This window comes from Sodiomyces alkalinus, assembly GCF_003711515.1.
Source record: "Sodiomyces alkalinus F11 unplaced genomic scaffold SODALscaffold_9, whole genome shotgun sequence".
In the NCBI taxonomy this organism is placed as follows: domain Eukaryota; kingdom Fungi; phylum Ascomycota; class Sordariomycetes; order Glomerellales; family Plectosphaerellaceae; genus Sodiomyces; species Sodiomyces alkalinus.
In genome coordinates, this window is record NW_021167087.1 from 1705748 (window position 1) to 1732026 (window position 26279).

Here is a 26279-nt window from a genome sequence, read left to right on the forward strand (position 1 = left end):
CCGCGGGCGGATATTGGTCTCGATGAGACGAAAAAAAAGAAAACAAAAAGACGAAGCACTAAAAGCTAGGATGCCGGAGCACGTGTGCGCAGGACCTTAGCCCACGAAAGCGAACCTACCGGTCCCGGCTGCGGATTCTTGGAAGACGACGGGAGGGTCCGTGGTGGCTCGGTCTGTACCGGCGCACCTGGGGACAACGACTGCAGTTCCTTCCGTTCCGAAGATCGAGATGATCGAGCGGCCGATAAGATGGGAGACGCAGCTCGTGCCTTCTTAGGACTCGAGGTCGAAACTCGAGCGTCTTTTTCCTGTACCGTGGCGGCAGCGATTGCGGTGGACGGCAATTCTTGAGCTTCGCACTCTGGGTCTCGGGTGTTGATGTTCGGGTCAGCCGAAGCCTTCAAGAGCCTAGCCCACTCCTCGAAGCGTTCACGTTCGCCTGACTGCTCCTCTGGACAATCCTCGAGTGCCTGCACGAGTACGAGCGGGTTAAGCTCGAGGCTTGCCTTCCTCTCCTCGTCCGTCTGCTTCGGCTGGGCAGACCTGATCAGAGCTTTCTTTTTCCCCTTCCTCTTCCTCTTCTCCGTTGCCCGTCGCTTCTTCGGCGTCGATTCCGAGTCTGATTTTCTTTTCCTAGCGGACTGTAGAGAGTCCGGCTGCTCGACAACCGGGTTGGATCGTCTTCTCAAATCGGAGATCCGGTCGAGACAACCGAGTGCTGTCCTTAGGAAAGACGACCGCCGCCTTTTGGATTCGGTAACAACACGCGGAAGACCAGGAGTGGAGTCAGCAGCAGAGATACAGCCGTGTTGTTCGTCGTGGGACTCGTCGATGATGAGCGGGGTCTCTCTGCTCCCTTTGGTAGTTTGCTTGCCGTTGTCGTTGTCTCGGCCCTCGTCGCGGTCGCAATCGTCGCAATCGATGGGGATGGGCAATTTAGGGCTATCTCCCAGTCCGACGGGAACGGTTTCTCGTTTCTTATGAAGAGTCCCTTTTGAGCAGGAAGAGACAAGGTCGGCGTGGCTATTTCCTGCGGGATTGGAGGGGGATGAAGGAGAATGAGGAGCTTGTGAGGTGGTAAGTTCTATGTCGACCATCTTGTCAATTGGCATGGGATCTAGACGTCCTTTGTCAGCAGCCGTGCGCGCCACGAGAGTGGATGTGGCGCAATATCACCAACCACCATATACTACCGAAGACATGTGGCGCATGCTACTGAACTCTATCCCATTAGAGGTAAACAATGCGATGACAAGTAGCAAAGTGCAAAGTGTCCTGGACTCGGAACTCAGGTGTGCAGATTATAGAAACAAAAAAATAAAGAGAGCACAGGAAAGTCTTGTAAAATTGAACACTGACTGAGGTCAAGTCAAGTGCGTGCATTTATCTAGAACTCTTTTACTATGAGCAATGGCTGAATCTACAGATTGTCTTCTTCAGAGGTGCCTTGCTTTTCCTATTATAAGCCAATCTTCAATGCAAGACAATACCCAACTTCTCTGTGACTTAGACCATCAAACACATTGCAGTGTAGGTAATAAAGGTTAGACCATGTTGTTATAGGAAAGCAGTCTTTCACACATTGTTCATAGAGAGGAATGTTGTTATGATGTCGAGCTTAGCGCTCTATACCTTAGTTAAAGCATAGAACCTTCAAAACTGGTAGCCACAAAACGATGCCTACCTCTTGAAAACAGATTCATAGAAGTCTGTGAAGTGATACGAAGTCAGAGGATGTGACACATGTCTATCAGCAGTGATCTTTTAGACATAAACTTCAACGTGACTCAGCGTATCAGGACTGTTGTGGTTGACCGAGATCGGCCCTTCGGACCTAGTCACATAGTAATGGGGGGTCTATAAACGACCCGAGGTCCAAGAAAGGTACAATGTTCTCAAGTGGAGGTGACAACACCATGTTCTGAAGGACTGGCTACAAAGAGAACAGCCGTTCTAATTAAAAGGAATACAACGTCGCTGGTCGACATCTATAACGCCCTAGCAGACCGACTACAAAGCGTCGAGGAGGTCTGAATCATGCCCAATCCCAAAAGTTTTCCTATCCATGCAAGACCTGAATCCCTCCCAGCGGCCGACGCCGTCCAATCACGCTGGTTATATATGGTATGCAACTCTCGGAAGCGTGCGTCGTAAAAACCGACCGCCTGCAATGACTTTGCGATTGAACAGCCAGCTTTTGTTGCGGGAATATCGGGATCGGGTCGCCTAAGCCTGCTGCTGTTGCTGCTGCAGATATTGGTAGGCGTAGTAGCCAAGCGCACCGCCGAGGAGGATGATAACGTACACGCCGACGCCCAAGCCGCCGGAGGTGTCCTTCGGGCCAGCGCTGACGGCAGAGGTGGAGGCAGCCTTGGGGGCAGGGTCGCCAGACTGTATCGATGGACATGTTTGTTAGCGCCATGATCACGCAATACCGGCGAACGGGCTGATCGGGCGCTCCTTCCGCTCCTTCCAACTCTGGTAGGGTTGGTACTTGCCTTCCTCTTCAGAACGCCAACCTCGAGCTGGGCAAGCGTTTCCCTGGCCTCATCGCTGTGGCCGACGTCCTCGAAGGCCTCGGTGGAATCCTGGCCAGCGACATCAAGAAGGACCTCCTCACCACCACTGGGGAAAAGGGGTAACTGTCAGTATGCGATGCGTGCGCCAAATGGCGTAGGGAGCCGCTGATAAGGCAATTGATGGGAGACCATCAAAGCATTCGCGAGATTCAGGGTCGCTACTCACGGATGCTCATCGACAAACTTGGTGCAGTCGTAGATCTTGTCGTGGACCACGATGAAGAGGTCCTTCTTGGTGTTGTGCTCAGCAACATCCTGGTAAGTGAGTTCGAGGCCCATCTTTAGAGATTTGTCGGTGACAGGAGTGCTTTTCTGAACAGCTCAATGCGTGAGGCTTAAGGCGGGAGAGGCGCAATGGAACAATGCTATGCGAAACGCTTAGAAATGTCACTGGAGAAAGATGGGTGTCGGTCGGTGAGCGAAAGGGATCAGGCCAGAAAATCGTTTCCCGGATAGTGTTGAGTGCCACGATGTGTATATTAACCAAAAGAGAAAAAAGTCGAAGGTCCCCTGGAAAAATGGGGGGCTATCATTAGGAATTGCGGTGGTATCCGCTGATTAGGTGGCCAGAACCAATCAGAAGACGATGAATTAGAGGTGGGTGAGATCTGGTTGGACAAGACACAGATTAGCTACTTTTTTCCGTGGAGACACGGGGCGTAAGTGGGTACCGAAGTACCTAGGGGCTTTTTGGTGTCGGGACGGAGACTCGGGATGTCCACTTTCGGCCTGGAAACTGTTATCCCCGTCGGCATCCATGACCTTCTATCAATTGCACAGGGTGGGAACGAAAGAGGGAGAGTCTAGACGCGTCTTTCCATGCGAAGAAGAGAACGGTGGGATCTTGGCGTCGTGCACGACTTCTTCCCTGAGCGTCGATGGCCCCGGGAAACGGGTACGCCAAACGTTCTCTGTTCCTTCTGACACTTTGTCACCACGGAGTAAGCATCGTAAAGCACGGGAAAGAAAGTTGGACCATCGCCAAGCTATTGGAACACTCAAATACCTAACAGGCTTCATGTGACCACTTTTCTCTCAGCGGTCGAAATCACGTCCCGCATGCTCCCTGTCCTCTCAACGCTTCTAGCTCTGCTAAACCACCTACCGCCTCGAACCGCCGCCAATGTCCTGGCCTAATCTGTAGCTGGTGACTTTCTCCCACTCGATCTTCTGTCTCGTCACAGGCAGCTGCCGACGCAGGCCTTTGAATGCACCCTCACTAAGGTCTGCGAAGCCTTTGTTGAGCTCTGTTTGATACTTATTCTCCGTGGTCGAGATTTCCTTGACGATGCCCACGCCCGTGCCAGACGGAATGGAGGCCGTGGATGGTCGGTTCGTCAGGAGACGGACATTCCCGTCCTCGTAGTAATGCACATCGACCTTGATGGAGCCTTCGAGGGTCCCCGAGGAAGGGTCAAATATATAAAGAGAGCGCCATCGACCGTTCCTGTTTCCGTTTGGTTAGCTAGGCGGCGCCCTACGTGGAGGAGTTAGGGCAGGGGAGATGTCTTTCGACGAAGGGGACAGCGTTACCAGAAGTTGTTGGGGCTGTATTTGTTTGAAGCAATGATGATAGCGACCTTGGTGTCGTTCTCAATGGGGTACGCGCCATAGGCAGCATTGGGAAAGTGTTCCTTGACATAAGGACCGAGGCTCTTCAATATGGATTTGCTGCGTCGTGGTCAGCGGCGTGCAACTGGAGCTCTCCCTGGTGGACCATTCCATTTCTCCTTACACCAAGTCCGATTGTGCACCCTCCAAAACGTAGCTCTGAACACCGCTGGCTTTCTACAAGGTCGTCAGTTTTTCTGCCTCGCCATCTTCGAAATTGTCGGTCGCACCTGGTTGCTGTGGTCGAACGTGAAGCTTGAGCTGCTCTCGACGTCATAGTACCGACCACCGCCCAAGGAGCTGTGGGAGCTGATGATCACCTGCGATAGCCACCCCCAGTTCAGTCGATCAGGGTCCAATGCGACGGGGGAGACCACTCTATCCACAACGAACCGGCTGACTGCTCTCGGGCAACTTGACAGTGATGAACTGCTCCTCGTTGTATTTCTGGAAGGCGGGACCGAGGCTGGAGACAACGTCCGGGCTCGAAAGCGCCTTGATGTCTTGGACAGCGTCAATATTCGAAGGGATTGAGAACGGGCTGCGAGCGATGCGATTTACCTGCTATGACATCTGCGAGCTGATGGGCGTCAGCTTGGAACGGTAATTACTTCGTGCACCCTAGCATGGGGAAATGAAACGGAGGGTGTTTGCACGAACTTCGCCAGGAGGAGCTCCCTCCACGAAGGCCGAGACTGTCTCGACTTCCGAGGACATGGTTGTTGAGCGTAGATTTCGTGATCCAAGTAGTTGCGGTGAGACAAGGACAATGGCTTGGTCGAGTTTATTATAGCTGTACACTGGTGTTCGTGGAGACGAGTGCAGCTTCAAGGTACGAAGTAGTAATTACGGCACCTGTCCCCGAGCCACGTTAAAGTGAACCTCAAACTGGGGAATCTCGGTGCGGGGCAGGATGTCCACTGCCAAGCACTGGACTAATACGAAAAAAAGGACCGTCAGTGCAAGACTATTTAGCCCACAATATTTCTGCGAGCAATCAAGTCACTCACTATCATATCCCGATTCCCCCACCAACAAACACCAACGATCTCACATGGGCTCTCCACAATCATTGTATGGAGCTGGAAACAATAAAAAAAAGTGATTCTGCTGTCTTCGCGTTCCTAATCACAGCTCTCATCCTAGGATCGGTCCTCATTTACAATGCAGTGTGCTGCAGTATGGCTTATGAAAAATCTGCGCAATTGACTGGCCCACTTCGCAAACGATCATATGAGCTTGCTTTCTCTCGATGCCCCTGCACAGGCAAGTCGACCGACCATCACTAACTAATTACAAAGCTGGCTGTCAGGCTGTCATCTATTATTCGTCATTTTTCTATGATGTATCCCGGAGACCAGGCCCTCTCCAGTTCACCATGCCCTTGGAAAGGATTTCCAGCACTTGGCCCGTTCAATATTCCAAGACCTTCTTGATGTTGTCATATATCCCTGGTCGCCCATGTCAGCACGTTCCAATGCAGGAGTGTGGTAGAGATACCGTGGGTCCCGTGGGAGCAGAGAATATGATAACTTACTTGCGACATCCGGAATGTTGAACTTCTCAAACATCAAAGGCGTCGGGATGCTCCACCCCGCCACTCGTGCAACTGGCGCCTCTAGTCGCAGGAAGGTGTCCGGGTCTTCCTGAATCGCCGCCGCCACTTCCGCTCCCGTACCGGCGTTCACCATGGCCTCGTGCACCACAAGGCAGCGGCCAGTCTTGCGCACGCTCGCGTACACCGTCTCCTTGTCCCAGGGATATATGGTCCGCAGGTCGATCAGCTCAACCGAGATCCCCAGCTCTTCCTCCACCTTCTCTATGGCCGACATGCACATGTACAACGGCTGACCGTAGGAGATGACGGTAACGTCTTTCCCCTCCCTCAAGATCTCCGCTTTGGAAAGCGGAAGCGTGTACGGTGAAGTGGGCACCTGCTCGACCGCCGCGCGGTACAGGATCTTGGGCTCCATGAAGACGCACGGGTCGTTGCTCCGAATGGCCGAGAGCAGGAGGCCCTTGGCCTGCAGCGGCGACCGGGGGATGATGACCCGCAGGCCGGGGATATGGGTGAACAGGCTCTCGGGTGACTGCGAGTGGTACAAGGCGCCGTGCCCGACGCTGCCGCACGGCATGCGCACTGTGAGACCGCCGGCGCTGCGTCCGCAGCTCCCTTCGCGGTACCGGTACTTGGCCGCCTCGTTGACGAGTTGGTCGAATGCAGGGTATACGTAGTCGGCGAACTGAATCTCGGCGACAGGCCGCATCCCCTCCGCCGCGGCGCCAATGGCGAATCCCATGATGCCTTGCTCGGTGAGCGGGGTGTTGAAGACGCGGTTAGCACCGTACGTGTCGGCCAGACTCATGGTGCAACGAAAGACGCCGCCGAATGCTACGTCCTCGCCGAATACGAGGACTGAGGGGTCTTGGCCTAACGCAGTCGAGAGGGCGTCGTTGATGGCCTGGAAGAGGTTCATTTTCCTCGTCGTACCATCGCGGACTTTGGGCGGTAGCTCCGCGCTGGAGAGGGCCGTCTGGGGTTCGTGGGCTAGGAGAGAGGTCGTGGAGTAGTCGATGGGGACGTTCAGCTTTGCGTTTGGTGCGTGTGTTGAGTAGGACCGTTGCACACAGACCGCGAGGGAGCGAGGGGTCCTGAGCGAGGGAGCTACTGCCCTCCTCGCCGAGTGTGATAGAATTCTCTTCATCGTAGACGTTCAGATGTCTTAGAAATATGTTTGATTGAAGATGTGAAAGGATAATCTCAGCCGTTTCCTTACCGTTCATTGACAAGAGAGCAGGCGGTCTTACCCCACGAGACTTCTCGAATTGTGTAAGCCGAGGGGCCGTAGACCAAGTTATGATGCAAGTTCGGCTTGCGACGGCTTTTGCGGGGGTCCGTATCAGGGGAAGGCCCACTACAGTGGTCCGTGCAGTTACGCATCCACTTTACTCCAAGATTAGATTGTTGCTGTGCCAACATGTTCCAAGGTAAGCCAAGCCCTTCGATCAGGGAAAGCCCACAATACCAGACTCTAATAGAACGGTTGCTGAGCATAAGACAAGAACTTAAGACATGCACGCATAAAACATCATCATTCAGCACTAAGCTCTCCAAATTACAGCATTCCGGCATCAACATTGACAAAGATACGAGAGTTTTGATTACTTCTTTGACCCCACAGCTATCATGGCGCCGAGGGACTCGTCTCCGCGATCACCCCATCGGCGCCGCGAGTCCTCAGGCACACGACATTATAAGCGAAGCTCACACCACGAGCGCCGCTCCTCGAGGCGACCTCCGACAACATCCAGCTCCGAAGACAGTCGGCCCGACCGGAACTCACGCCCGCGCCCTCTTTCGGCAGAGGCCCTAGCACGGCTCAACGAGCGGAATGCGAGGGGCATTACCGATCGATCCCAGGGGCGGCGTCGGCAAACCGGTTCAAGAGAACACGACTACGATGAAGATCGTAGGAGGCGGCGTGAGGAGCGTAGGCGGCGGCATTTAGAGGAGAAGTGGCGACGGGAAGAAGAGGAACGTCGAAGAATGGGGGAGGAGGAAGAAAGCCGCGATGATCGCCGACACAGTGATTACGACGACTTGCCACGACGTCCCAGGAGGGCGGCTTATCGACACCACAGAAACTACTCCGATGACGGGTACGAGAGTCCACCGCGAACACCGCGAACACCGCAAAGGGGCAGAAAGGACAATAAACGGGTTGTCAGCGGTGCCGCCCTTGAGGAGGGCCAGGGATGGCGGTTGGGCGGGTTTCTAGGCAGGTTACGAGGCGGAGGAGGAAGCAGTGTACCGAGCGTTGACCGGGGGAAGGAGAGAGACGAGTCGGACTATGATCCGCCGGCGCCAGTTCGAAAGAAGAAGAAGAAATGTACGTGCCGGTTTCTTCTTGTCACCCTTCTCCCCCCCCCCCCCCCCCCCCCAATCTTAACTCTGGGCTGGAAGGATATAAGCAGCTGACCTTTTCCCCAGGGATATTTCTCGGTATTGCGGTTGTGCTGCTCGTAATAATCATCGTGGTGGCCGTTGTGGTTAGCCGGAACAACGCATCGAACGATGACGATGACGACTCAAAGTTGGACGAGGAGAAAAAGGACACCATACCGATGCAATGGCGAGGAACATATCTCGATCCGTTCAGCTGGAAAAGTACCGACGACTTTAACGTTACCTTTACAGATGAGATGGTCGGCGGGCTGCCGGTCATGGGCTTGTTCACGGAATGGGATGACTCGGCCCGCGCGAATGACCAGGTGCCACCGCTGGACGAGGAATGGGGCTCCTACGAGGAGAAGCCGGCGCGTGGTGTAAATGTTGGCGGCTGGCTCAGCCTGGAACCCTTCATCACTCCGTCCCTTTTCGACTACGACCGGCGCCACGGTATTATCGACGAGTACACGCTCTGCCGTCACCTCGGGCCCCGGACGACAGCTGAAGTTCTGGAGAAGCACTACGCTAGTTTCGTGACCGAGTCGACGTTCAGGGAGATCCGTGATGCCGGGCTAGACCATGTGCGGATCCCTTTCTCCTACTGGGCGGTCGAAGTATTCGAAGGAGACCCTTACCTTTTCCGCACGTCTTGGCGATACCTGTTGCGGGCCATCGAATGGTGTCGGAAGTACGGGTTACGCGTCAAGCTCGACCCGCACGGTATCCCGGGATCGCAGAATGGGTGGAACCACTCGGGCCGGCAGGGAGCTATCAGTTGGTTGAACGGGACGGAAGGGGCGGAGAACCGCAGGCGGTCGATCGAATTCCACGACCGGCTCTCCAAGTTCTTCGCCCAGGACAGGTACAGAAACGTCATTGCGTTTTACGGAGCGGCCAACGAGCCGAGGATGACGGAGCTGACGTCGTCGGACGTGATTGCGTGGACCGAGGAGGTGTATCAGCTTGTCCGCGACAACGGGGTGCGGGCGCCGGTGGTGTTCGGGGACGGGTTCATGGGGCTGCACAACTGGCAGGGCCGGATGACGGGGCACGACGACCTGGTGCTGGACGTGCATCAGTACGTGATCTTCAACCGGGACCAGATCGCGCTGTCGCACAAGGAGAAAGTGGAGTTCGCGTGCAGCGAATGGACGGAACAGGCGCAGCAGAGCATGGACCGGTCGACGGGATACGGACCCACCATGTTCGCGGAATGGTCGCAGGCGGACTCGGACTGCGCGCTGCACCTGACCAACGTGGGTCGGGGAAACCGGTGGACGGGAACGTTCGACACGGGACAGGAAGCGACGAGCGTGCTGGAGCCCCGGTGTCCGACGCTCGATGAGCGGTGTGACTGCACGCCGGCCAACGCGGACATTGGCGACATGAGCGACGGGTACAAGCAATTCCTCCGCATGTTCGCCGAGGCGCAGATGCACTCGTTCGAGAAGGGATGGGGATGGTGGTACTGGACGTGGGACACGGAGAGCGCTCCGTTGTGGAGTTACAAGAAGGCGTTGGCGGCGGGCATCATGCCTACGAAGCCGTGGGATCGCGATTTCGACTGTGACCGCAACGTGCCCAGCTTTGATAACCTTCCGGAGTTTGACAAGCGGTGAAGAAAACCCCCATCTTTGAAGTTGAGGACCGTCGAAGTCGCTCCCTTCTGCGGGTAAGTAGCCTGAGTTGAGGATTGCCTGCCAGAATGGGCATGGGTTGGCTTTTGTTCCATGGTGTGATTTGAATCGGAGTGATTTGGAAAGGCTGCAATACGGTATAAGAAATATGGGCCACCTTTTCTACGGTCGAGCTGTTTGCATGGTTGGGGCATTTTGTTGTTTCTTTGGAGTTTCTGTAGATGTTGGTTGCCTTGCTTTGTAGAAAGAGGACGGCGACCACTAGTGGTGATAGTGGTGATAGTGGTGATAGTGGTGATAATGGTGATAGTGGGCAGGAGTAAATCTCTCACGCTGGATTGAAAAAGTCCTACCTAGGCATGTGAGAACCAGGGTGAAGTGTTGATGCTCGATTGAAGCTGTCGAGGGACGGATTGGAGCTTGGAGTCGGAGGAAGTTCCGATCCTACCCCCCGAAACCCGGAACTACCCCAAGACCCGCCCTCATCCGACGTCACCGGAAGTCCCGCTGATGACACAGAGTGACAAACCCCTTATGAAGAGGTACACGTGTACTTTGTGATTACCTTTACTTCATACATTCGGCGCCGGTATTCCTCGATTCCTCGATTACTCCGTACATACATACATCATCACCACGTTCGGAGTACATACACATACCCTGAGATACTTGATCACAAAAGGCGTTTACTAATTGTTTGTTATTTCTAAAGGAGACGCGACGCGGTCATGATTACAAATTACTCAACGCTGAAGTCATCGTCATCGGGCCTAAAAGTTACCACCGGCCGGAACCGTTGGGCCGAGAAAAAGAAATGAACCTCACACTCGTCTTATTTCCGCCTGTCCCAACTCCCACAACCTTGACCCGTGACACGCCAATCCAAACGGGGAAAGGAAATAGTACTCCGGAAATGTCACTAGCCTCGTTCCCGGTTCCTTTTCTCGGGCCATTAGGACGCCCTTGTTGAAGAGATCTCTGAGCTCATTATCGTTCCTCTTCTGGTATATATCCCTTTCTCTGATGGATGTAGATGCCAGGAGAAGCCATGAAGGCCTCGATATATAGGAATTCTATCCGCTGTCACCTACTTGATCCTGTCCATCATTACCACTGGATTTGTCTCGAAGAATCTAGTCTCGTTCCAATTTACTCCCGCCTCCCAATTCGGGGCATACTGCCATGGCGCGCCGGCAAAAAGAAAGAGACGTCGAGAAGGACCCAAACCGTGAATACGACCTGGGTGTCAAGCCTGAAGGCGATCCTGAAGGGATCTCTGGAACAGAATTCGAGTCGATTCGGACCCGTGAACCGGCCTCCCAATCACGGCCACATTTAAGCTCCTCCCACTCCCTGAGAGGATCTAGCGATCGATCCATCAAGCGCTCAATCAGTCTAACACGGTCTCAAAACGGATACGGCTGTGACGACTATTTGCCCGAAGATGATGGTGAATTCAAATCCTTGCCCGGAACAGCCCATCCTGCCCGTGACGACAAGGATCCCTTCGACGTAGGCTTCGAAGGAGGTGAAACCGATCCCACATGTCCACGAAGCATGTCGAAGGTCAGGAAGTGGATAATAGTAATCATCGTCTCACTCGGGAGCTTCTGCGTGTAAGTGAAGGGAACCAGCTTGTATGAGATGACGCAAAAAAAAAAAAGGAAAAAAAAAGGAAAAAAAAGGAAGAAGAAGAAGAAGAAGAAGAAAAGGGACATGCGTTCGTTCATGGCTTCGAGTACTCCAGAGGCTGCCTGAATGACCGACTAACTTAGGGGTGAACATAGGACGGCTGCGAGTTCCATTTACTCATCCACGTATGCCCAGATGAACGCAGAGTTTGGCACCTCGAGGATCGTCGCCACTCTCGGTCTCAGTCTTTTCGTACTCGGCATCAGCTTTGGCCCCATGATGCTGAGTCCATTGAGCGAGTTCTATGGCCGACGGCCTATCTACATCGTCGCCTGGTCGCTCTATCTCATCTGGACCATACCCTCTGCCGTGGCCAAGAACATAGAAACGATGCTCATCGCCCGATTCTTCACAGGCCTCTCGGGTAGCGCCTTTTTGGCCGTTTCTGGCGGGACGGTAGGCGACCTCTTCAACAAGCAAGACCTGCAAGCCCCTATGATTCTATGGTCCCTTGCGCCCTTTTGCGGCCCGGCACTCGGTCCTACCCTCGGCGGTTTCATCAATTACTTCACCAACTGGAGATGGACCTACTATGTCCTAATCATCTGGGCTTTTGTCATGCTTGTAGCCATTGTCTGTATCGTTCCCGAGACGTATCGTACGTCGAATCCTCCGCATACGAAATGGATACTTGGATTCTTCTTTTTTCTTCTTTCTTTTTTTTTTTCCTCTTCTTTTTTAATCATTGGCAAGGAAACACGGGAGCTAATGCGTGCCACGTAAATCTCAGATCCTGTGGTCCTTCGTGCCAAAGCCAGGAAGATCAGGAAAGAGACAGGGGACGAGCGGTGGAAAGCACCCATGGAAAAGACGGACAAGTCCATCGCGAGGACCATCGGCCTGTCGCTCCTTCGGCCATTTCAGCTGCTCTTCTTCGAGATGATGGTCCTCAACCTCTGCATCTTGACCGCCCTCTTGCTGGGCGTCTTGTACCTCTTCTTCGGCGCGTTCCCCCTCGTCTTCTCCACCACGTACGGCTTCAACCTATGGCAAGTCGGTCTCGCCTTCAACGGCATCATTGCCGGCATGGTCATCGCCGCTACGAGCGACCCTTTATGGCAGCGCATCCGCAACCGCCTTGTCGCCAGGCTGGAGATGGAGTCCGGTGTGGAAAGCAGTAGCGAGCCCGAGTTCCGGCTGCCCCCTGTCGTATGCGGATCCGTCCTCGTCACTATTGGCCTCTTCATCTTTGGCTGGACGCTGTTCCCCTGGGTTCATTGGATTGCCCCTATTATTGGGTCAGCTGTCTTTGGTGCTGGGTGAGTAGGAGTATTTTCTTTTTCCTTTTTAGGGGCTTTGTTCTATGAAAGACCCAAAGTGCTTATGGAACAAGGGGTTCACACATCAGCGTCCCCGTGACGACGCATGGAGTTGCCTTGAAAGTGATTGATGTGTCGAAGGCTCGTTGTGAGAATATCCCATCTGGCAAATGGGCTTCTGGTCTCGGCGGTCATGATTTAGTCATACTTCCGCGTTACACTGCATCTCGAGTCTCTGCATGAGTATGCTGCTAACCGTCTTGGCTCCCCCCCACCAGAACCCTGCTTGTCTTTAGTGGCGTATTTACATTCCTCGTAAGTCGTCCTCAGTTTTCTGTTTCTGCAAAATGGCCCCTGAATTCTAGGGCTAGGGGCCTGGCTAGGCCCTCGACGGCGTCGGCGTTGAAACAGCATACTAATACAGCAGAGGCGCAGGTTGATGCGTATCCCCTGTACGCGGCGAGCGCCTTGGCTGCCAATGCGTTCACAAGGTGCCTGTTCGCCGGTGAGTCTGTCCCAAGTGACACGTCACACATATGTGATGCCGAAACCCGTGCTCTCTCCCCAAGTTGATGCGCATGCTAATTCCATACCGTCACACCACAGCTGCGTTCCCTTTGTTTGGAAACCAGATGTATGAGAGGCTTGGATACCCTTGGGCGACGTCGGTCCTCGCCTTCGCAACGCTCGCGATGCTACCATTTCCTTACATATTCTTCAGATATGGCAAAAGGATTCGAAGTCGGAGCCGATTTGCCGCGGGCTGAAGGGATAGTTTGATGCCTGAGACAGACATTTTTCAGAGCCGTTGGCTTGACGGTATTGTGCATTTATTCGCCAAAGCCTGGGGCCTTCGTAGGGACATGTTACTTCATCGAGCGAATGGAGGGTGGCAAAGACATGGGCTTGGGGGAGCCTCTCGCTAACTCTTTCGATAAGGAGCAATCGTCCGGGATGCGGTGTCAGAGGGAAGCTGTTGATTACTAGCCAGCCCTTCGCCCATCCAATGAATCCCTGGCTGGGTCGCTGGCTGGGTCGCACCTTGGGACGCCCTTCCTGAGGAAGAATCGAATCGGCCAAGTCTGGTTTGCTGCTTGCTTGCTACAAGTGCAAAGCTGTTGCTCTAGGACTAGTGAAAAGTGAAAGCCGCTGTGCGTCCAGAGCCTTACGCGCGCCACCCAGCCCTCTCGACGTAGGCCTGTAACACTGCTGCAGCCTGGAACTAGTAGGTGGTCATGGATAGAATCAGACACAAATATAGAAGTGATTCTGGACTGACCAAGGAGGGCTTAGTCAGGGCTAAAAACCGCTTCGAGATGCAGGTCCGGAAGGTGAGGAGTTGAAGCGAGACCTTGATTGACCACAGAGGTACAGCATGTCAGCTGAGAGGATACGGTACCGTAAATACCAATGGACCGGAGTCAGCCAAGGCAACATCTTCTTGGGAATGCGACGACCCCGCCCTGTCTCTCCCGGCGTGACAGGCGAACAGAACGAATAGCCGCGTCGAGGGAGGCGGCGGAAGAAGAGACGAGAGAAGCAGTGACTCCGTTGCCCTATGACCGTGATGAGGTGTGGTAGTGTGGTATATCCGTACGTTGTGTACTCGGTATTCCACCAACAGCTATGAGGTGTGTAATTAGCGAAGTGCCCCAGTCCCCTTGACCGCGACCTCGACCACCTCAAGTCCTTGGATTTCACCTGGACACACAAGATACGTCCCCAGGCTCCTCAACATCTCGTAAGATGTCCAAAGGATGGCCGTGCCCGACGTGGATCGTTTAGCTGATGTTTCAAGCCGTTTGTCTCAGGGTGGGCACCATGGCATCTAGTGTGGCACTCAAATGTCCGACATATAACAAAAAATGCATGTCTCAAAGCCATGGGTCGAATCCCCTTGGTTCTTCCAAGCACATCGACGACGGGGGTTAGAGGGAAGTACGCTGTACTCAAGACAAGGGGTCTGCCCTGTTAATTACCATGGCGCCATGTCGATTTGTAAGTGAGGCTAAGAAGCGTGACTCAGTCCGAAGAACCCCGTTCGAAGGCGTAGATATACGTTGGATGCGCAACTGGGCCTCGGCCTTGACACAGAAGTAGACACATGTAGATGGTCTGCAGTCTGCTCATAATTCTTACCCGTCGAGTGCATGGCTGCTGGGGAATCCAGAAGTGCAGAGGTTAGCAGACATCCCATAATACAATCATGTTGGGCATTTGAGCCCTGCCTGTCATTTCGTATCACATGCAGTTCGTCTGTATGCTGGGACATAAACTGGGTAACGCTGTCCATGTCGAATGTCGTGCATGTCATCTTAATAGAAATAACAGCAAATATATCAGCCATCTGGACACAAATGGTGAGAATACATGCCCCTACATCAGCCATTTAGAGCTACCTTATTCAGAGGAAAGTGGGTGTTCCAGAGTTTAAGGTAAGGTACAGCGTAAGGTGAGGGAAGGTGAGGGTAAGGTTAGTGGGCTTGAACCTCAGCTGGGTAAGGTAATGAAAAGTACTTCGTGGAGTAAGGTACCTAGGTAGAGACACATCGACTATGACCCGGGGGACGGTTCCAGGACACCAGACAATGGATCACGGGCTGTACAACGTACAAACATGTCCATAATGACTGGCGATTTCCTCTAACTCGGATTTGGCCAGGACAAGTTTCTCTATCTGAGCTCCGATGGTACATAAAAAACCATGATCCATCATCACCAGGTACCTTACCTAGTGTAATCGGCGACTTCTTGCATTGGGACATACTCCGTACTTCGTATACGGAGTATGAAACAGAAAAGCTGCTAATTATTAAGGTACTCATCACCTTACCTCAGGAAGTCACTGCCTGCGGAGAAGGTACGAATACATGTACGAAATACTAGAGTGAGTACTTTACGAGTCGGAGGTGTGAGGGGGAAAAATGGGAAAATCCAGGAGACGTAATTCCTTAGTCGCCGTTACCTCGGCTAACGTGCACTTTCGCCTGAAATAGCCCCTGCGATTGCAGACATTCGAAGTACTGGGTACTCCTCACAAGGTACCTTGGTAATTTATTTTATGCAACCGCAACAGTTGTGGTCCAAGTCCGTCCTCCTCCACGACCCCGCAGCCCCGAAATGGTCCCTCAGGAAAGCTTTCTCCTCGGACTCTGATTCGCTAGAAAGCCCACCGAGGTGTTTCTCCGACCCATGGATTTTGACATGGTAAAAAAGTTCCTTGTACCCGTCCTGACCAAGCCGAAGAGGTGAAGAAAGTATCCGTAATAGGTAAGCGCCATGAACATCACTTTTGAGTGTTGTGTTCTCCCTCCCTGGTAGTCACGGCACAACCCCAAAGAACCTCACATGCTAACTCGTGTCCTCGAGTCACCCCCCGAAGACCGAGGATCGCTTTTCGAGTACGGTACGAATTGCAAGAAACCGCCGCCGACGACTATCCACGATCGAGTGCAACCAGACCCCGCGTCAATGGGCTCTTCGCTTTGCCCACCTGTTCGTCCTCCCCTCCCGCGTCACGTCTCTGTAACCTCGAGGATATTGGTCGCCGACCTCGTGCTGCATGTCAATGCTGCTTTGCGACTACCAGTAGACCCCGCCGGGTAGCCGCATACCTTACTCTCCTCTCGTCGCCCCCTCGGCCTCTCAATAGGCCCTGTCGCCCTTGCCTACTGCGCCAGGCCCTTTTATGTATGCGAGGCCGTGACCTGCGCAGCCGCAGCCGCCTCGTCCCTCGCACCCCTCCCTTCCCCGTACATCGTACACTAGGGCTCTCAACACCAGTCCGACGCTACAGCCACGGCCACGGCCACATCTACAAAAAGAAAAGACAAAACCCCCATCTCTGTGCTGGGGCTCTATCCGCCCCTCCATCTCCAGCCGCCGCCGTTCCTGGGGGGTGCCCGCCACGCAAGACACGACTGCCGTCGCCGCGAACGAACGAGAGCCCCTGCGCTGAGACCTCGTCGTACAAGAAACGCCTCTTACCTCGCCAGAACGTCTCCCATTGGAGACCCCTATCCTGCTGGGAAATACGAGCTCCGTTCCTGATCCTGTAGCGACCAGAAGTGTATCTTTTGATGGTCAGGGATCAGCAGTCCAAGCGAGGAATAAGGCTACACCATTGTTCGTTTTGCCCGGCTGCGCACAGCGCTCGCGTTAGCGTTAGAACAAATCTTCGGTCGCTCACGCCCCGCCGCCCGTTCCCAAGTCTCAAGTCAGCGGCGATTCCTGCCTTGAGCTATCCCAGCTTTTGCTGATCTGGATCCCATCCAAAGGAAAAGGACGAAAAAACGAGGCTTCTTCCTCTCGTTCACGACAGGACCAGCCACCGGTTGGGCGGCCGGTCTTCGTTTTCGGTTGGGGTCCATTTGGTGGTGTAGTGGTGGCCGACAATAGCTGAGCAACACCCCCGGTGTGTGACATTTTTAGCATTTTGGTGCCTCACTGCAGGAGGATCGGCCCATACCATACCTGTCCCACTTGCCTCGCTTCGCCGACGCCGCCAGCAAGACCTCTGGAGCCAGTGTCGCCTTGAGAGACAACATCACCCTGGCTTGAGGCTTGCGCCGGTCGTCATCTCACACAATATCTCCCGCGTCACCATCGTTCCTCGCGATCCCCCTCCCCGCACCGGGGCCTGGAACATATAAAACCCCTTAGACAGCATGCCGTACCAAGTCGACGACAACGCGGGAGACGTTTCAGATGCCGCGTCTGAGAATGAACAAGAGCCCAACATACAGCCTACAAACAACAACAGCGACAATAACAACAACAACAACAACAACAACAACAACAACAACAACAACAACAACAATATGCCTGATCGCAACGACAACGGCAACTCCACTGGTAATCAGGGAGAAGCTAAGAAGAAGTACGACCCTAAAGATCCTCTACGCCCAAGGAGGAAGAAAGCACGCAGGGCTTGCTATGCCTGCCAGAGAGCTCATTTAACATGCGGTAAGCTTCTCCCACTCCCACAACCTCCCCAGGCTGTTTTGTTTTCTTCTTTTCTTTGTTGGTCCAATGTTCGCGTCCGTTCTCGGTGTCCTGACGACGGGCGACGACGACTGCCTTGCTTCCATCACCCTGACCGAACTCTCGCCGGTCTCCTCATGAGATCTCACGGAGCCCAAACAAGCACACAGACTAACCCAGCTGTTGGAAATAGGAGATGAACGCCCATGTCAGAGGTGCATTAAGCGTGGTCTGGCTGAAGCCTGCCAAGACGGTGTACGTAAAAAAGCCAAGTATCTTCATGATGCACCCCCAGAAGCCCTCAGGCCTGTTCTCGGTCCCAACTATAATCCGGAACCTACACCGACGCGGCCCAATGGCGAGCGACATCCAAGTGGCCCCTCGGAAACTGCTTCGACAGCGGGAAGTGCCTTCTTCCCCCAAAACTCTGCGACATCCTTTCCGGTCTATTCAGGGGCGCAGACGCCTGTCGGGATGCCAGAGGCCATGTCCTTCCCGTCACCCGTTGTTTCGCCATCCTTCGCCCACAATAACAGTAATGCAGCACGGGCGGATTCCATGCCGGGAATGATATCACCCCAAATAGCCAACGATCCCATTAATTTCAGCACCCTCTTCGACCCCAGCAACCCAGCCCTTTTCAACTTTGACTTGGAAGGCCTCAATTTCGGCAGTCAGTATGGCGCCTTGGAGTTCGGCATGCTGGGCCATATGTCCTCCGGAGCCGGAGCCGGAGAGACACCCCCACAGGACCACGGATTATCTGGGCCCAGCAGCGGTGATGTTAACTTTGGGTCGGCCGGCGTCTTTGGAAATGGTAACAGGCAGTTTGGCCAACAAGTCTATGATAATGGCATGGTGAATGATCTCATCAAACTAGACCCTTCCTCAACCGGCCTCTACCAGCAAGGCAACCTACATCATGCGCTGCCACAGGCCTACGCCATCGCCGCCGGCCCCAACAGCCTTCACAGCCCTAGCACGGAGACCACTGCGAGCCCGCAGCCAGCGAACTTCACGTACGAGGGCTCGCCGGGGGGCAACTATAGCAACGTGGTGGGGACGCAGAACATGGTCCCGTCAGTGGCCCCTCGGCCGAAGCCCAAGCCGGGCGTATCGCAGAAGAGTGGGACTATCTTGGGGAAGAGGCAACGAGATGCTTCGTGGATATACGAGTCAGTCAAGGAGCCTTACCAGTATTTGGCTGGCTTCCACGCCCTAATCGCCTTCCTACAGAAGCGGTTTTCCGCCAACAAAACTTTGCGCATTGCCAAAGCCCTAGCGAGCATCCGCCCGTCGTTCATATCGTGCATGAAGACGCTCGATCGGAGGGATCTGATCTTCATGGAGAAGTGTTTCCAGCGAACCCTCCTGGAGTACGAGGACCGCATGCACCAGTGCCCTGCACCCACGATCCTCTGTCGCCGTACTGGGGAGATTGCCGCGGTCAACAAGGAATTTGTGGCGCTGACGGGGTGGACGAAGGATGTCTTGTTAGGAAACGAGCCGAACCGAAACGTGAACACGGGCGGTGCGCCCTCGGTTCCCGGAAGCGGTTCGGGGACGGGACGGGCGGGGCTCTCGACACCCAAGCTCTCGGCGGCGTCTCTCAACAACCAGCCCGAGGGCGAAGGAAGGCGCAAGCAGCCCGTGTTCATTGCGGAAATCCTCGACGACGACAGCGTCATCGAATTCTACGAGGACTTTGCGCAGCTCGCCTTTGGCGACAGCCGGGGCACCGTGTACAGGACCTGCAAATTGCTCAAGTATCGGACGAACGAATCCGCCAACCACTCTGCCGTCGTGCCGGAAGCGACTTCCCAGAAGGACCCGCGGAAGAGCATCCTCAGCCATCGGGTCACGCGTATCGACGGCGAGCACGGCATCTCGAGGATCGAGAAGGACGGAAAGGTGGAATGTCGGTATTGCTGGACGATTAAGCGTGATGTGTTCGATATCCCCATGCTAATCGTCATAAATGTGAGTTCAACCCCTTCAACCCCTTCAGCCCCTCTCATGTTCCTCCTCGTCTCGTGGTTGCGCTAGGTCCGAGTGCGAGCATACTAACTCCCTCGGCAGTTCTTACCCTGTTTATCGAGGGATCAAGAGCCGCAACAGGTGGTTATGTAAGGGCACGGGTTTGTCGAAATGAATTCCGGGTTCATATGAGGGCTTGGCAGCCTCTGGCACCATTGGACATAGTGATATGCAGGTACGCAGTACTGTCTGGAGTTGGTTGGTTTTCTTGGACATGGTTCTCGGGACGGGGCATTCAAAAGCAGATTTCACAATAGTCGTTTCAACGGTTATTCCAGGAATTGGGTAGGTAAAATAGTGAATATCGTGGGATCATTGGGTTAGTCCTCAAAGATATTTAAATATATATATCAATATATATCCACGTTTACGAGCAGATTTTTGTATCGGACTACTCCTTTCCAACCCTCTTCAGGCCCTAGGAACCTGTCTAAGTTACGTGTCTCTAATATTCTATCGTACTCCACGCCTGTGTATCTCCCCTCCCCCCCGGGATCGTTCAACCGTCCAACGGCCTCACCAGCCATGAGACGTCCAATTCGCCGGGTCCATCGACACCGTCACCGCCGTCCACACTCAAACCCAGAGTCACCCCGGGTGAAGGCGAAGGCCACCATTGCCTCCTCCGCACACTCTCCCTCGCAACTTCGCAATCAAAGCGGATATCCTCCACCAGAGCGTCGAGGCTGGCATAGTCCTTCTCCTCCCGCACGAAGCCTAGGACGAGGAGGCGCATGTGGGCGCCGTAAAAGTCGGCGGTAAAGGGATGCAGGACGTGGACCTCGGCGGAGCGAACAGTGTTCTTGTAGAACGGGTTGTAGCCTATGGACATGACCATTGGATACAAAAGGAAGGCGGGCGTGTCCCCATCAAAGGGACGGTCGGGGTGATCTGGCGGGAGGGCAAGGGAGGCCCAGCCGAAGTACACTCCTGATTTGACGTCGTCGATCCACGGGGTTTGGGCATCCACGGGGAGGTTGGCGGTTGGGATGCCGAGCTGGGGTAAGGATGTTAGACTCGGTGTTTATGCTATAGATCCGGTGGTAGGACAACAGTATTATATATACAGCGGAGCCGAAGGGGAAGGGTGGATGGACCAAGTGAAGAGGGAAGTGAGGGCAAGGGGGGGGGGAAAGCAGATACATGGGGCGAAGGCTTCTCCCACACAACGACTCACCTCTTTTGATCCGCGACCAAAACCGGAAATGACTTTACCCTCCATCTTGAGTGGAAATGGAGGCTCGGGGCCGTGAGCCGGTCCGACGATACGGGGCCTGCCAGCGGTGATGCCGGTTGTGTCGGCAGCGGCGCTTTGCTCTGCCATTGTCTGTTCTGCTCACTTTTTTCCTGAAAAGAATGGTACAGAGTTGCACTGTCAGTCCCTCGCACGACTTGTGCCGTGGGCTCTTACGACGGAAAGGCTGTGAGACAGAAGACCCAGGATAGTAGACGAGTCAGGGGAACCGAAGGTGAGACTCGCTACAGCGGATGTTGTGATTGGAGGGATGCTTTTAGATCGCGGATCGTCAGACGGAGGCCTACTAGCTTGGGCGTTGAAAAGAAGCCTTGGAAAAGAAGGAAAAGGAGCCCCTGTGTCGTAAGCAGACTTGGTGGACTTCGTTGATACCGTCGTGAATGTTCGCAAAGGTGCCACCTCCCCCACGCCGAAGGTGCTGGAAAGGAGGGGCAGGAAAGCCGAAAATGCATGTACATGTACTTATCTCAGGTATTACATCCTTGGAGACTGTTAGTATATGGTACCCACTGTTGTTCAGAGCAAGGTAAGCACATCGGGCGGCTACGTTAAGTGGGGTTTTTGCCGACCGAGGCCAAACCCACCGAGAAGTCCAGTGACACGGTGTGCCTCGGTCAGGGAGAACGTGGCAGCGAAGCATCATCTTTAATGAGACACTTGTGCTGGCGGCTCCACAAATAGGTCGTGGAACGTTGCCTTGATCGACTCTAGCCTCGCTGATGAGAAACAAGCAATTAGAGATTAAATGGTTTCTAGCCCTCGACGCTATTGCCGCACTTCGAACTGTCCATTCAGCATCGTATGCACCGTAATGATATGACGTAGTGACACCACACTGAAACGGACGGCCAGCCAAAGACAAGACCAAAGATGAGACCAAGTAAGATTTATCCCAGCCACTGAAGGCCGTCAGGCATCGAGAGATTCGAGACATGGTGTAGATCTCAGCTTCCTGCCACCCAACAAATACACAGACGGAATTGAAAGAAAGATGTTCCGTTATGCTACACCGGCCATCTTACACTCCTCTATCGTTCAAGCAAGCCAACATCCATGATCCAGCGACAGCACGAGTAGGAGGTAGCCCTGCGCTGGACTCAAGAAGAAGCGGTAGTAGTAGTCTGCGGCTTGTTATCCACCCACTCCGTCCGTCCCAACCGCACAATATCGGCCTGTTCTAGGACCCAGTACTTGCTGGGCGCCTTCCCCTCGGCCACAAGCTGAGCAGCCCGGACCGCCGCCCGCGCAATGACATCGTGATCTTGGCCAACCGAATCCTGCAGGCCTTGACCCAGGTAGCCGAGGCCGCGGACCAACCCCGTCATGACGCCTTGACCGGCACGCGGCTGCTCGCGCTCGCCCATGATGAGGCCCGGCCTCACGATGACGGCGTTCTCAAAGTCGAGATCGCGCACCGCGTCCTCGACGCCAATCTTCATCTTCGAGTACGGAAGGCGAGAGCTGATGAAGCTGCGAGTACCCGCCGACGAGATGAAGACAAAGGTGCGCACACCGGACGCCTTGGAGGCCTTGGCGAGCTCGACGTTGAGGTCGTGGTCGATCTTCCACTGATTGGCGAGGCCGCCGGCCTGGGCGCGAGTGGTGCCGAGCCCGGAGAAGACGGTATGTGGCGCGGGAGAGAGGGAGGTCAGCTTGGACGCCCAGGCTGTTGTATCGGGCTCGACAATGGCGTTTAGGTTCGTGGCTGATTCTGGCGCCTTGGGTGCGCGACGAGAGATGGTGGTGACCTTGACAGACGGCCAACCCAGAAGGGTGCTGAGGATCTGCGACCCGACGAGGCCGGTGCTGCCGAAGACGGCAGTGTTGGAGATGGCGGGAGTTGACATGCTGTAAAGGTGTGATGAGCTGTCAATGCGACAATTGTTACACGAGACAGACGGTAAAAGTAAAGGAAACAAGCGGACCGGGGTATATGAGGGGCTTGGGGGTTGAGAAGTGGAATTCTGAAAGCCAGGGAGTGCAACGCGAGATTTAGAGATTGGGATGAGAGATGAGCTCGGGTCTTTTAATCTTCACTGCCAGCGATATTTGCCTTCTTGAGGGAATAAATACACGTACCTGGGAGTGTTGCCTGGGGATGACATGATGACAGGACTGGATCAGATAGCTACTAGCAGCCTTGGGCAAACGTTCAATGCTCAGAGTTACTACGACGGAGATAACGGTATAAGGCAGGTAATTGTCAGATAACCCTTGCTCCGTTCTCTCCGTATGGTGAATGATGGCATATGGTCATGTGACTCACGGCGAAGGTGGGGCAGCTTTTAATCCCGAGCTCCGGGGCCCCGTCCATTTGGTCGTTAGGTCTAACCACAGTGGCTACCTCCGTTATTAATAAGGTATTGCGAGTACCATTACTGCCTGGGCGTGAGCGTTGGGAGCTCTGCTTGCAGGAGCTAATAATAAATTAGGTACGGTTCAAGCTACAACACCTACAGTCCACGTCTAATCCCATCATTGTACGACAATCGATGCTCGACTATTTCCAAGTCAAAAATCAAGCAGCAAGACAAACCATATCACACGGCTGGATAAGTCCATAGAATTATTTCCGCAGAGATGTCGACCCAATATGAGGGTAAAACGCCCTCTGCCCCCCCTGCCCCTGCACTTCCTTTCTATTCCGCCGTTGTTATATCGACAACGTGACAAAAGCCAACCCAGTACTAACGCACCGTTATAGTCGAGCATAACATTTCTCCCAGCACCCGCCAACGGGAGAATACCCGCCGTGTAGACATGTCGACCTTCGATTCTTTCCTCCGCCAGATTCTTACCACCGACCCATCCTCTTCATCCTCGACCTCCCAACACCATCACAATCCACATGCGACACCGACGCCGGTAGCCGCCGCCTCCCTGTTCACCCTCCTCCAGGAGCAATTCCAAACCCTCCACGCCACCGCTCCTTCCCCCGCAAACGCCTCCTTTCTCGAGTCCCTTGTCTCCGCCCTAGAAGCCGACATCGAACGGCCTCCGACCGAGATCCCGGGCGTCAACCAGGAATACCTCGACTCCCTCGACCGTGTAGACCGCAAGCGCCTCGGCGCCGATGAACAGTGTCCTATCTGTGCCGAGCGGTTCCTCGACGATAAGTACTGTCTGGTCGTGGAACTCCCTTGTCACCACAGCCACAGGTTCGACTTGGAATGCGTCAGCCCTTGGCTTCTTGGGAAGGGGAGCTGTCCGATGTGCCGGAAGGATCTGACCAAGAAGAAGGAGCCACCGGTATTGCAGCATGATGACGATGAGGAAGATGATGACCCAGATGGGCTTTATGCGTAGTCGGTTGGGAAAGGGGGCCGAAGTAGTCCAAAAGGGTTGCGCTGTGGTAGCGATAATCATGCCCCCCGTTATCGGCGGGCATCACGTTTGATAGACACGACGTGCGGAGGACATGTGGACTTTATGTGTGCATTTATTCCGTGGTAGTGTTTTTCTCTTATGATTAACGTCAAGAAGGGGACTTGAAATGCCATCATGAACATGTCTACTTCAGGGCCGAACGCCTGACCGCCTTCCCATTGCCCCGTCTTGGACCGTCATTACAAGGAAAGTCTTGAGAACAGTCTGTCCGTCCCGCACAGTGAGACAAGCGGATCTGCCCATGGCCGTCTCTCCCCCCTCAGGCGGAAGGCTTCCCCTTCTTAGCCGGACTCTTGCCACCGCTTGAACCTCCCTTCCTGACCTCCTTCCCCGACCCTTGGTCCGCCTCTCCCCTGTCACCCATCGGCTTTGACATCTCTTGGTTCGCCCCGCTGACCTCTAGTTCTGGCCCCTTGGCCGCCTCCATGGCCGCCTCGGGCGACGTCTTTTGCGGATTGTACGCCGCCTCGGGGTCTGCGGCCGCGTCCGAGTCGCGGCCAGACTTGGTCGTTTCCGTCCCGTTCTTCTTCAGCGAGGTGCGGTCTTGCGTGTCCTTGTACGGGAACTGGGCAGTGGAGGACCGGTGAAAAGGCCTTGTCGTTACTGCGCTTCGGTTTCGCAGCCATGTTGTTGTCTGGTGAGAGTGCACGCGGAGAAATTGCCGCGATGCCATGTTGCTTGCTACCTGATCGTTCTTGGGTTGGGTGCGGCGCAGGATCTGGAGGACTTCTTTGTTGTAAAATGTTAATTGTTTCAGTTATCGTGCGATAATTGTTTTGTTTCTCAGAGTTTAAAAGGCAATTGCACGACACAATAATCAATTGACTTGTAAGGGTAGTCAAAAACAGAATCACTTTTTGTTGCTTGTACGGGTACCGCAAGAACCCCAGCTACGTATAGCGCTGGCTGACGTCATGGGTACGCATTGCAAGTCGGTGGATTATCCTCCGCCCTGGCATCGGTGAGCGTCTCACCGAACTGGTACTGTTCGCAGCAATGGAACAAGAACACTGTCTCATAAGGTAGCTGCCAAATCAAAGGTCTTCCGAAAAGTCTACCGGTATCCGCATTTGACCGTTCCAGGTCTACGACTTTGTATATGGATCGGAGCTCGAGCAGTCCTTCCTTGAACCATCGCTGCTGCCGTCCTGGGATGGCCCTGAGAAAATGGGCTTGTGTTCGGCTCGGATATGAACCCCGGTCGAGATTCTCTTCCCTAGGTAGCTTCACAGTAAACAATTAGTCACGACAATGGGCACAGCACGAACCAGAACAATCCAAGAATGATCACGGTTTGATGGGACCAAAAATTAAGCACACGACCACCCATCACGTGAAAGAGGAAGTGCTTCGTTTAGGTTCAGGGAGCCTTCCCGGTCCGCGGCGCACAAGCAGATCTGACCAGCATGGTTTAGTTTTAGCCTTTGTTATTCCAACCCCGCCTCCCACAACCTATACCGACTAACACGAAATATGCTGTCACTACGTTGGATCAGCACTCTATTTAGTTGCTCTTCTACCCTGTGTTGTCTCCATGGAATCATGGTGGAATGGCGAATGCAGACTCGAAATACCTATGATAACTCCGGCAATGTATCACGATGTACCTCCAAGTTTCCTGGTCTCTAGTGCATCGTGCCCTGTGCTTAGACTATCGGCCGCTCTGCATATGCTAAGGTTGTAAGGGAGAGAACCGTGCGTATTTAAAGGGGTAGCAACGCCAGTGCAGGATATTTGGTGGCTTATTAAGACGCCAACCCTCCAAATCATCTGTCTAAGTTGAGGTGAAAGAAGAAAATGCGATGTGGGCAACTCGTTTGCGTCCCATAAAATCTGCAAGGGATGGAACCGCTGCTTCCCCCCGGCGAATCTGTCAGTTGATGCTCCGCT

At 54.2% G+C, this 26279-nt stretch overlaps 13 protein-coding genes across 13 annotated transcripts; 5 read left to right on the forward strand and 8 right to left on the reverse strand.

The window, feature by feature from the left end:
* Window positions 1-65: 65 nt before the first annotated feature.
* Window positions 66-1112, reverse strand: SODALDRAFT_362394 (hypothetical protein; the record flags this gene model as incomplete). Its single annotated transcript, XM_028614457.1, has 1 exon — window positions 66-1112. The coding sequence occupies one exon, from the start codon at window positions 1110-1112 to the stop codon at window positions 66-68; it is 1047 nt and encodes a 348-aa protein (XP_028464385.1).
* Window positions 1113-1961: 849 nt separating this feature from the next.
* SODALDRAFT_222647 (hypothetical protein) lies at window positions 1962-2644 on the reverse strand. Its single transcript, XM_028607354.1, has one exon. The coding sequence runs from the start codon at window positions 2420-2422 to the stop codon at window positions 2060-2062; it is 363 nt and encodes a 120-aa protein (XP_028464386.1). The 5' UTR covers window positions 2423-2644; the 3' UTR covers window positions 1962-2059.
* SODALDRAFT_282479 (cytochrome b5) lies at window positions 2508-2858 on the reverse strand (the record flags this gene model as incomplete). Its single annotated transcript, XM_028608340.1, has 2 exons — window positions 2508-2625; window positions 2746-2858. Coding segments are annotated over 2 exons (231 nt in total), but the record flags the coding sequence as incomplete, so codon positions are not given.
* Window positions 2859-3680: 822 nt separating this feature from the next.
* On the reverse strand, window positions 3681-4907 carry SODALDRAFT_282161 (F-actin-capping protein subunit alpha; the record flags this gene model as incomplete). The annotated part of the gene is made up of 7 exons (XM_028608325.1): window positions 3681-4026; window positions 4113-4250; window positions 4315-4367; window positions 4421-4510; window positions 4584-4693; window positions 4752-4770; window positions 4851-4907. 7 exons carry the CDS (start codon window positions 4905-4907, stop codon window positions 3681-3683), a joined length of 813 nt encoding a protein of 270 aa, XP_028464388.1.
* A 396-nt stretch (window positions 4908-5303) lies between these two features.
* SODALDRAFT_335682 (thiamine diphosphate-binding protein) lies at window positions 5304-7014 on the reverse strand. Its single transcript, XM_028612517.1, has 2 exons — window positions 5728-7014; window positions 5304-5641 (listed from the first exon to the last, which is right to left on the reverse strand). Exons 1-2 carry the CDS (start codon window positions 6893-6895, stop codon window positions 5604-5606), a joined length of 1206 nt encoding a protein of 401 aa, XP_028464389.1. The 5' UTR covers window positions 6896-7014; the 3' UTR covers window positions 5304-5603.
* A 250-nt stretch (window positions 7015-7264) lies between these two features.
* Window positions 7265-10093, forward strand: SODALDRAFT_352533 (glycoside hydrolase). Its single transcript, XM_028613595.1, has 2 exons — window positions 7265-8080; window positions 8182-10093. Exons 1-2 carry the CDS (start codon window positions 7378-7380, stop codon window positions 9756-9758), a joined length of 2280 nt encoding a protein of 759 aa, XP_028464390.1. The 5' UTR covers window positions 7265-7377; the 3' UTR covers window positions 9759-10093.
* Window positions 10094-10788: 695 nt separating this feature from the next.
* SODALDRAFT_335685 (MFS general substrate transporter) lies at window positions 10789-13905 on the forward strand. The gene is made up of 6 exons (XM_028612518.1): window positions 10789-11392; window positions 11564-12066; window positions 12199-12727; window positions 13006-13042; window positions 13163-13232; window positions 13334-13905. The coding sequence occupies exons 1-6, from the start codon at window positions 10959-10961 to the stop codon at window positions 13492-13494; spliced, it is 1734 nt and encodes a 577-aa protein (XP_028464391.1). The 5' UTR covers window positions 10789-10958; the 3' UTR covers window positions 13495-13905.
* Window positions 13906-15315: 1410 nt separating this feature from the next.
* On the forward strand, window positions 15316-17287 carry SODALDRAFT_362401 (hypothetical protein; the record flags this gene model as incomplete). The annotated part of the gene is made up of 9 exons (XM_028614458.1): window positions 15316-15336; window positions 15390-15417; window positions 15724-15814; window positions 15892-15975; window positions 16097-16252; window positions 16317-16781; window positions 16878-16943; window positions 17049-17085; window positions 17159-17287. 9 exons carry the CDS (start codon window positions 15316-15318, stop codon window positions 17285-17287), a joined length of 1077 nt encoding a protein of 358 aa, XP_028464392.1.
* A 107-nt stretch (window positions 17288-17394) lies between these two features.
* SODALDRAFT_282452 (hypothetical protein) lies at window positions 17395-19756 on the forward strand (the record flags this gene model as incomplete). Its single annotated transcript, XM_028608339.1, has 2 exons — window positions 17395-17692; window positions 17904-19756. 2 exons carry the CDS (start codon window positions 17395-17397, stop codon window positions 19754-19756), a joined length of 2151 nt encoding a protein of 716 aa, XP_028464393.1.
* Window positions 19757-20051: 295 nt separating this feature from the next.
* SODALDRAFT_335689 (riboflavin kinase) lies at window positions 20052-21441 on the reverse strand. The gene is made up of 2 exons (XM_028612519.1): window positions 20925-21441; window positions 20052-20744 (listed from the first exon to the last, which is right to left on the reverse strand). The coding sequence occupies exons 1-2, from the start codon at window positions 21069-21071 to the stop codon at window positions 20247-20249; spliced, it is 645 nt and encodes a 214-aa protein (XP_028464394.1). The 5' UTR covers window positions 21072-21441; the 3' UTR covers window positions 20052-20246.
* A 281-nt stretch (window positions 21442-21722) lies between these two features.
* Window positions 21723-23156, reverse strand: SODALDRAFT_335691 (FMP52 protein). Its single transcript, XM_028612520.1, has one exon. It carries the CDS (start codon window positions 22847-22849, stop codon window positions 22100-22102), a length of 750 nt encoding a protein of 249 aa, XP_028464395.1. The 5' UTR covers window positions 22850-23156; the 3' UTR covers window positions 21723-22099.
* A 233-nt stretch (window positions 23157-23389) lies between these two features.
* SODALDRAFT_315593 (hypothetical protein) lies at window positions 23390-24535 on the forward strand. The gene is made up of 2 exons (XM_028609295.1): window positions 23390-23601; window positions 23707-24535. The coding sequence occupies exons 1-2, from the start codon at window positions 23583-23585 to the stop codon at window positions 24306-24308; spliced, it is 621 nt and encodes a 206-aa protein (XP_028464396.1). The 5' UTR covers window positions 23390-23582; the 3' UTR covers window positions 24309-24535.
* Window positions 24427-25216, reverse strand: SODALDRAFT_335693 (hypothetical protein). The gene has a single exon (XM_028612521.1). The coding sequence runs from the start codon at window positions 25060-25062 to the stop codon at window positions 24649-24651; it is 414 nt and encodes a 137-aa protein (XP_028464397.1). The 5' UTR covers window positions 25063-25216; the 3' UTR covers window positions 24427-24648.
* Between the last annotated feature and the right edge of the window lie 1063 nt (window positions 25217-26279).